Raw genomic sequence first — 10,062 nt, 5'->3', positions numbered from 1 at the left:
TCCTGAAAAAAACACACAAACCTACAGGAAAAAAAGGGGAAATAATTTAAAGTCATTGAGCTCTTAGTCTTCAAGTTAGGAGAGAGTTGGTATATGCTCTAGAAAAGTAAACTGAGTTAGGGTAAGAAGACATCCTCTAGTTCGCTCTCCAGTAAAGTACTTATGTCTGACATTTCTTGTGTTACACTACACAGTGATATCATAAAAAACCCTGAAAATATGCAAGAGACTACCCTTTTTTCTTAAAACAATACCTGAGGAAGTCTGGTGCTTTGGAAATCATGTTTTCAAAATCTGCGAATCCTAGTTTCCCATCACCATCCATGTCAGCTTCTTCTATCACTTTCTCACAAACTAGAGTGATTTCTTCTGCTGTTAGCTCTTCTCGGGTCAGCTTATTGAGGGTTTTTTCCAAGTCTGATTTACAAATGAAGTTATCTGTGTTAAAATCTAAACAATAAAAGAACCAAAGAAAAGATGACCAACAACACTCATAGTCATTTACCTCAAACAAAAAAGGCATGCGAAAGCACCCCAATACAGTACCATAGATCTTAAAGGCATAGATTGCTTTAAGCTCTCTGGGAGCCATTTCACTGAGCACAGAGAACATATCCACAAAATCATTGAAGCTGAGGCTCCCCTCTCCATCTTCTGAGAATGATTCCACAATCCTTTCCTTGAAGGGATTCTCCTGTGAAAAACATATATACACACATATTTTAGTATCTGGAATATAAAAAAATATCTGCAGGCTCCCTGTTAATAATTATGAGTATTTAAATCCATTGTTGACTCTTTGAAGACAACTTTTTTTCTTCCAAAATACATCTAAAAATTTACATGTGCATGCTTTACCAGAAAGTGTTAGCAGAACATGCTGCTGCACAGTAGCACTTCTCATCCAGATTTTCTCAGCTCCACTGTTACTCATTCTCTCTAAACTAGTGCTCATCTTGTTTCTCCTGTGTAGAACACTTTGCAGATGTTAGGGTAAAGGTACTGAGTGTGTGAAGATCATTTGCAGGTAGCAGGTTCCCGACAGGGTGTCAGACTGAGCCAGTCAGGAGGGTTACGGTTACTACTTACTACTAGTATGCAGCTGCCTCTGAAGTGAAATTTAACAACTGTGAAATGGTGTGCAGCAGCTCACAACAAGAACTGAAGATAAAGATGTTCAACTGAAATCACAGGGAACATGGAAACATAATGAAATTCGTCACCCACACAGAGATAACATTTAAGATACAATCTGTAATAGTCTTACATACTGAAAAAGTTCTCAAGGTTCTTGTTAAAGACAAGCATAACATGCAAAAGCTTAATTTCTCGAAGAGAAAGGAGGTGTGACTCTGATTCTGTGATTTCTAAGAGCATGCAGTTCCTGGAAAGCAGCCTTCCTTTTTTCTTCAGGTGATTGGTCAATGTGTAGGTTCACACTTGGGGATGACCCCCTCCAGTTCCGAGATGCAGGTACAGAGAAGCAGTCAGACATTTGGGTACAAGGCATGGATTGATCAAGGCTATACCACACCTACATACGAGTCATGTCACCTGGCAAATTAAAGAACAGATTTCAGTGGCCATCCCAGGTGGAACCTTGAGATACTTTTTCATAGAAGCTATACTGGCTGTTCACATCCTCAGAGAGTATACCTGATTCTATCAGGAGGCTTCTGTTTAATGATAACAAAACACTCCGGACACATCTAATGAGATGTCTCGGGGTCTTGCAGTTTGCACTCTAGGACTACTTTCATGGTAGAAATTAGTTGGAGTTTGCCAAAAGGCAAATACTCGTCTACTGACAAACCATATAAGTGTGTGTGTGAATCTTCTGAGGATGAGCAAGATCTGAGGAGACATTTGAAGTGTAATTCCCTGAGATAATCAAGATTCAAAATTCAAAAAGTAAACTTGACCAGAGATTTTAGCACTACTAAATGCCAAGATTCTTCCAGTCTTTCTGGCTTTTTTAATAGATAGGTGAAATAAGGGCCACAGAGCCGTAGGCTCAAATGACAGCCCATTATGGTGGTCAATACTAAATTCAAACTCTCCTGCAAGGTTCGATGCTGAAGTAATTCCACAATAGAAAGCATGCCTACAGATTTCAGAGGGTAGGAGATTAAAGAGCTCACTGTGCTCTGAGCTCAATATGTAAGGCTTAGCTCAATGTTCAGAAGATGACAAAACTAGGCCAAATAAAAATAAAAAATTGAATAGACTAAAAAAAAGGACTCCTGAAAACAAAAAAACAACAGGCTCAAAGAAGCAGCAGGGTCACATCTCTCAAGAGTCTCAGAATGAAAAACAACACCCCAGAATTAGCCCGATGGTTGAGTGAAAGTCATTGTTAAAAGGATACACAATGATCCCATGCATGATGTGTAGAGGAGTTGTAGCAGATGTACATCTGTGGGTACTGCTAAGGCTAAAGTATCTGACTTGAGTGCTTGGAAATATGCCTGTCTGTGTTATGAATATACATACAGATGCTCAGTGGAAAACAAATGATTCTATTGTTTCAAATTGTCAGTTTATTAATAAGCCAAAGATTCAGTTGGGCTGAAATGTATGAAAAAGGCCCACTTTCTTCCTAAAAACACATTAAAAAATGGGGTGTGTGAAATGTTTAATATTAGAGAATGCTAAATATCAGAGTGGATCAGAAAACATGTTAGAAAAATTATCTTTTTTTATTTCCAGAATAATATATTGCTTTCTTCGGGACAAACCTCATCAGAGCTGGGTGTCACAGCAACAGTTGCAAACTGACATCTTAGAGGCAGCACTGGGTAACAAACAGGGAGTACACAGATGGAAATATCCCTATCAGTAGTGAATATCAAACCCAGGACTTTCTGCATTAGAAATGCCAGGCATGCTCCTTCTGAGTATGTATACTGCAGCTGCTGAAGAAGAATTATCTATTTGGCCCGTCAGAGATCTTGAAAATACAGATGAGTTAACAATGAATTAAATGGATCTAAGCATACTTCTTAAGTAACTCTTTGCCAAATGGATCTCTAAAACCTAAATGAAAAATAAAATCTTTCCTCATATTGACTTCTTTAACTTTCTCATATTATGTGTCTTCAGGCAGTATATCTGTGGTATACACAATGGAAAGTATTAGCTTACCTCCACAGATACTTTTCACATCCTTTCTGTAATTTCATTACCTCTACTCTAAAGAGCAGAGATTAGGATTCCATCATATTTAAAGGAAAAGCCATGGGGGAAGGGAGTAAAGGGGGAAATGATACTGTTCCTTCCTAGATTGTTTTCCCTTCAGCACTAATTGTTTAAAAAAGAATCCTTTTAAAACTAGAAACTTACATTTGTCTTGTTAAAAAGCTTTTTCTGTTGTCTCACAATAAAAATGAGAGGGGAGACAAATGATAAAGAATTGTTACAGCTAAAACTGCTGTTCTACGGATTGATGCTGCTGTAGTGGCTTGAGATAATCCTCCCAAATGCCCATCCATTTTATTAACAATCACTTTTTCTACTCAGTTAATTGTGCTTCTATACATTTTTGTCATGTGGCATCTATTCCAACACACAGAACACCATACAATAAATCATAACTGTATAGGGTTTATTCCTGGGGTTGCAACTGAGTCTTACCAAGTCACTTGTTATTTTCCCCTATCCTCTCATTTCCATCACAGGCTCTAGGAAAGCACTGTGTTGTCCTTTTGCCCTATCTGTTTTGCAGCTTGATGAATTAATTTAAAGGACTGTATCCTATTCTCACAAGCTGACTGCATTTTGGAAATACAAGGTTGGAAGTAAAATTGCAAGGCAGGTCATGATAACTAAGCTGGAGAGGCTGGACAATCATTACAAAATGCTTCTCAGTTTTATATCCACAGAAACAGGATGATCATTTTCTCATTTGTTTGGACATAGGACCCTACTGACATTAGGGAAGATATTTAAATGCACAAAGCAGTCTGCTTTGCAGCCTAGTGAAAGCCAGAACCACTTTGGATGTTTTAATCCAGACTTGTGCAGAACTGATCAGAAGATAAGCTTTCTCAAATTTCAGGAGTTGTTCCTAAAAAAAGTAGAAATTAACTCTTACCAAACAAATATAAAAAAGGCTAAATTATTCATTAACATACCTCCATAGGAGTGGCTAATGCTTTGGAAGGGAAGCATCGTAAGCGCAACAGCAAATTGTCCCTGGAGCAGATAAAAGCACACTTCTTTGTTGTTTTTCTTTTTTCCTTTCCTTCCTCAAAATCTTTTTTTTTTTTCCCATGTGTAGATGATTATATTCATGTCATCAAACTTCTCTGCAGTGCCTACAGGGCACTGATTAAGAAAGCCCTGCATAAACCAAGGCTAAGATACAGCTAAACTAATAATCTTTAAAAAATGATCATGTTATTCTGTCAGAAAGCAGAAACCTTAGACAGTTCAGCAATGAGCTTACTTCTTTCCTGAAGGCCGCAGTATGGTCATGACAGCCAAATAACCAAAGATTCTGGTTGTATATGGAATTACTTAAATATTACAGAACATAGTAGCATATCATGGGAATATATGGCATTTCAATAAAAACTGATTCACTAACTGTAGCAGGAAATTCAGACAATACTGGTAAAGACCATCAAGAAGGTACAGATTTGGAGTTGACTGGTGAGAAAATGGCCCTTACTTATTGCATTTGGAGAGCATACAGTTGATTGAGACACACAGTTAAAAAGGAGCTTCAGAGAAGCAAGAAGAGTGGTCTGAAAGGGGTAAAACATCCCATCATAGCTAGAAACAACCAAGAGGATGCAGAGACAAGGAAGTTGGGATGAGCTGCAGGTAAGGACTGGCCAGAGCAGGAGTGGGGGCTTGGGAAGAGTATCAACCTGCTCTCTCATTGCCCATTACACGGAAGGCTTTGAAACTGAGGACTCACTGACACTAATTCTAAAATTCCATCGTCTTAAAATTGTGTTTTCACTTTATTTTGAAGCAACTCACATGCATTCATGTTTAAACTTAACAAAAATAGGGTGCTAACACTGGTTATGCAATGTGTGATTGACTCACTGTTCCCAGCATGTCCTTTCTTTCTCCTGAGTGATTCCTGTGTCTGCTGCTCATTCCGTTTCAGTAGTGTGTGGATTTATGACTACCTGACTTGCCACTGTTGCTAATGACAAGGCCTGCGAGGATCAATAAAGTTACTGCCTGAGCCAAAAAAAGAAAGCAACAGACTGTAATGTGAATGAAACAAAAATGGTTCCCCTCCAGGAAGTCCTTTTACGAGCAACTCCTGACAGAAGGATTGCTCTACAATAACAATAACCAGAGACAGGCCCTCCAGCAATTTGAAGATTCTGACAACTAGGGAGGTATGTATCACAAAGAACATGGCCATCCACCCACTTCTACAGAATATACGTGGTCTCCGTCAGCAGGTTACAGTCCCACATCCAGCTCTGTGGAAATGACAAGCATCCTGCGAGTGAATTCTGAATTTTTGTCCTGAAATTGAAGCACTTTGGCTTTCTACACGGTCGCATGCTGAACAGCCCGCATCATTGCTAGAATTCTGCAATATTAATTGCTGCAATGTCACAGGTGCTCATATGTCCTGAATTCATTTATTAGACTGCTGCCTGTGTAACCAAGATTGTCAAAATTAGAGAACAGAGACTGCAATGAAAGAGAAGTAGTAAACTAGCTCTGTTAACTTCAGTGTAATGGTAGACCTAATCAACTTAAAGTATCTGCCCCTTCTTTATTTATTTATTTCTTGTCCTGACTTTCAACTTCTAAGAATCATGAGTTAGTGAATAATTCATTACCAATTAAAGTGAGTGACCATCAGCACTTTTTTTTCTTTAAAATATAAAAATCCTAGGTCATAACATTAATGTGTGAGGTAAAGATCTTTCTTTATAGTAGCAGAATCTAATTTAGAAAAGTACATTATTGATTCTATCCATTTGTCAGAATCTGCGGTGGTATTGAGCTCAAGATTGCCAGTAACTAGAAATATAATGTGTATATGAAAAAAGCCAGGTGCATTGAAATTATCACTAATTTTATTACAATTCAATAGACATTTAGTTCATTTATTTCTATTTTAAGATTTAAATGTTGGCTTTGTCTTCACCTTGATGAAAATTTACTGATGAAAGAAAACACCATAACGATTTATTTAGCAGTCTGGTCAAGTTGCAAAGGTTAAAGATATTTTTTTCTTAGCGTATGAGCTGGAGTTACTACCCAGATTGCCTGGAAAATGAACTCTAGGGGAAAGACTCTCTCCCCATCCCCACCATCTCCACAGGAAAACACAAAATGCTCCATGACCAGGCTTGAAGCCAGTTTATAACTGAGGTCCTACATAGCATTTTAATATCCTTTAGTATCAATGTTCTGAAAGAGTTACGGAGGAAGAGCTAGTCTCCTCTAACTGATATTTTTCTGGAAACAAGCTCACTAGCTACTGAAAGCACTTTCTCTCTGAACCACGAGAAATCCTGAAATAAAAATGAGTAGTTTGACAGCAGTATTTCTCAGGTTCTTCCACAGCCTTATGAGACTTGGAAGAGAATTATAAAATTTGACACTGAATTTTGTCCTGCTACTTTCATAAAATCAAGTTGCATTACCCTGGAGACATCTTCTAAAGCAGGGCCAGAAAGCCTCACAGACTTTATGTGGTGCAAGAAGATAGATTATGGTCCACTTTACTCACGGAAGTCTATTAGGAAGTCTATTATCATTACCACCTAAGTTTGCTAAGGTAGTGAGATGTGCTTCTGTAGCTCAAAATCTAATCACAGGCCAGTATAAAATTTCTGGTTTATATCTCAGCCTAAGTACCAGGCTGTCTTGTAAATACAATAGTTTCCCATCTCTAAGGTTTTCATAGAATGAGCTGTTCCTTCAGAGTTCAATCCTGTATCACTGAAGCCACAAATAATGTGTGTGATTACGGTTTCTCGCTTTCTTTTCTGAACTTAGCCTTGATTTTTCAGAAAGCAACTATCAGCCCTCTGGCAGTTAAACTCTTGAGAGTCACATAACCAAACCAGAGAATGTCATACTGGACTACCAAGATCCTAGAGATAATAACACAAAACTTACAGAATACTGATTGCCCATACCAGAAGCGCCAGTGCAAGCACGTAAGATGCCAGAGTGGTGAATGAGCTGCAGACATGTTAAAGAGATATAAACCTACTTGCAGTAATGGATGAATGAATCAAAAACCCTTAAGGATGATACATTTTATCACAAAGATAAGGATTCAATATTTATGCATAAGCAAAAACAGAAGAAGGCTGAAAACCATCAGAATCCGTCAAGATGCTACCATGTATTCTAATTTTGTGAAGCCCATGCTGTTTCATCCTGCCAGCTACTAAGAAAACTGATTAGTTTATACTCAGTAAGTAAGACCATTAGTAATTTTTTGTATTGTATTCCATGTAACACTGATTTGCATTTTTATATACAGCTGTCCACCGAACATGACAGCACTTCAGTAAGGCAAATATTCCTATTTCAAGACAAAGAATCTTCTTCCTTTTGTACTAGCTGGTAAGTTTCAAATGACTGGCTCTAAGTAACTGCTAAAAGCAGGTCCTTAATTAAATCACCTCAGACAAATCTCAGTGGGGCATTAAGAATAAATCCAACAGATGTAGAGATTGCTTTTAAGGAGGGAAAAAAAGTATAATATGGGAACTGTCATAAATATCAGTCCATCCAGCCCACCAGCCTAACTCTAACTGGAACCAATAGCAGATAAGGCAAGAATTTTATAAAAAGAGGGTGATATACCCAGTGATCCTTCCCACAGTATATTCTAAGAGTAGCGCAATAAGCATTTCAGGGGCTTTCTGAGCTAGATATTACACCCAGATCATAATAACAATCTGTGAAATTCTGCTCTGTAAAAGCACTTAAATAGTTTTTGAAGACTAATGCTGCCTTTGCCAAAATGTCTTGTGGCAATTAATTCCTTGATATATTCTCATGTTATGTCAGCTGTCTGTCTGTAATTTCATGCAATACTTCCTTGTCCTTGTAAAAAGCAGTGCATAATTGTTCCCTATCCACCTGTTGGTATCATTAATCTGTTCCCATGATCTCAGGGGTAGGGCAAAAAAGACTTAGAGCAAGCATTCCAACTCCTAACTTTTAGCTCCATCGAGTAATTTAACACTATACTTCATAATACTGCCTAAGGGCCTAATTGGGTCTGCTTGTGCTAGCAACTTCTCGCAGGCTACTATTTTGATGCCTAATTATACTGTAAATCTCATTTTAGATAATCAAGTTAGAAATCTGTTGTGGTTTAACCCTAGCCAGCAACCAAGTACCACACAGCCACTTGCTCCCTCCCTCCTCCTAAAGAAACATCCTTTAGAGTGAAATGTGTTTCTTGTTCAATAAATGGTATTGTCCAAGCATCAAACATGCATTAATAGTGGTACTAAATGAACAAGTTCTGTGAACTTCAACTTGAAATCTAATTCAGATGTCTCTCACTTTATGTTGACTTAGCCTCCTCCCCAACTGAATTTCTAAAGCACTGCTTATGCTTGCACTTTTTTTCCAAATATTTGATATCTTACAACACTAAAGAAGAACTTCTAAATCCTTAAAATCAAGTGGAATGCCATCAATTACAAGTTGTTTATGGCACTGCTCTTAAAAAGCTTAATAACACTTCATGCAACTGTCACAGTGAACAAAGAGCCATTTCCACGACAGTAATTTAAAGATGTCAACTAATGTGCGTATGTGAAAAAGAAAGAGACCACAAGATGAAAGACAACATAATTTAATTAACTGCTTAAAAAATAAATGCTAAAAATCCATACTTATCCTGATAAAATTATATTCAAATTGTTGAACTGATAAAATAATAAAAGCAGATATTATCCCAATTTTTTTCAGCTGATTGCTTTATGCCTACTACTTCTCTCACATGTAGTTAATTGGACTGTCTCTCCCCTCCATGAAAAATAAAAACTCCTGATAATTAAGAAAAATAGCAATTTTTGTGCTCTTGCAGCTGAGAAAAAATGTGGAAAATCTTTACTTTCGATGAGCAATGTTCTGCACACCTCTGACAAATTTCCTAACACCACATTGAGAATTTATGATTTGTAACCAGCTCTTCACACAGAGATCCCACTGGCTTCTAAGGGACTAAAATAGACAAAGTGGAAAGATTCCTAAAGTTCATTTTTTCCTACTCATTTCCTTCAACATCCATCCCCCAACTACCTCTGCAAGGAAGACATCCACCTAAATATTTTCCAGTTTCAGGGGCTGGCTTTGCCCTTGAACAGTAACAGCAAGGGGAAGACTTCAGGATGCCACACTGCTTCAGGATATCAAATTTACTTGGCAAAAGCTCTAGCAGATGAGCTACATGACTTAAGAAGATACAGTCTGTAAACAGTCAGAAGTGATACCTTTAGCTCAGGCATGTTTATTATAAGCTGCATAGGTAGTTTAACATCTGGGTCCTTTGTGTAGTCCATGGGCACAACGTTTGGTGCCATTTCATGGTATCGGCCATGCAACCTGTGAACAAGCAGAAAAAAAACAGCCAATAACCAACTTTAAATAACCAATTACATTCATACAGTAGTCAGACAAGAATTTGTCTTGCAGCTCTGTATCATTTTTAGTGCAGAAGTCTGAATCCACCAAATTCCCATCTTTTAGAAAAAAAAGGAAGAGGGATTTGACGTGGTATCCAGCATGACTGCTACTAGCGCTAACGTAACAAAGCAGTGTTTCATATCACCTGCATACAACATTTAAGCCCCATATAGGTACATGCACAGAAGTAGGCCTGGACCAATGATCACATCTCAGTTCAGATTAGTGGTTGATCTGCACTATGTGAGAAAAAGTCGTTTAACAGCTCAAAGAATCTAACAAGCCGAACAACAAACAGCTATGATGGTATAAACAACAGAACCCTTGGGAGACCTTACTTCTGTGATAAAAAAGCCCTTTTCCGATGTGTGCCTCACTAACACAGCAGATTGAGTCTTACATTTCTATCACTGG

General features: G+C 37.9%; 1 protein-coding gene across 1 annotated transcript; it reads right to left on the bottom strand.

The window, feature by feature from the left end:
* Positions 1-229: 229 nt before the first annotated feature.
* On the bottom strand, positions 230-9,562 carry CIB2 (calcium and integrin binding family member 2). Its single transcript, XM_010147975.1, has 3 exons — positions 9,456-9,562; positions 547-694; positions 230-450 (listed from the first exon to the last, which is right to left on the bottom strand). Exons 1-3 carry the CDS (start codon positions 9,543-9,545, stop codon positions 230-232), a joined length of 459 nt encoding a protein of 152 aa, XP_010146277.1. The 5' UTR covers positions 9,546-9,562.
* Between the last annotated feature and the right edge of the window lie 500 nt (positions 9,563-10,062).

This window comes from Eurypyga helias, unplaced genomic scaffold (genome assembly GCF_000690775.1).
Source record: "Eurypyga helias isolate BGI_N326 unplaced genomic scaffold, ASM69077v1 scaffold513, whole genome shotgun sequence".
NCBI classification, from domain to species: Eukaryota; Metazoa; Chordata; class Aves; order Eurypygiformes; family Eurypygidae; genus Eurypyga; species Eurypyga helias.
The sequence above is the reverse complement of the archived record's forward strand: the minus strand, read 5'-3'. Positions and strand labels throughout refer to the sequence as shown.

Coding starts and splice junctions, on each gene's coding strand:
- CIB2 (XM_010147975.1), bottom strand. CDS start 9,545: ATGGCACCAAACGTTGTGCCCATGGACTACACAAAGGACCCAGATGTT. Junction 695..9,455: donor TAAACATGCCTGAGCTAAAG/GTATCACTTCTG, acceptor TGTTTTTCACAG/GAGAATCCCTTCAAGGAAAG. Junction 451..546: donor CTATGCCTTTAAGATCTATG/GTACTGTATTGG, acceptor TTTATTGTTTAG/ATTTTAACACAGATAACTTC.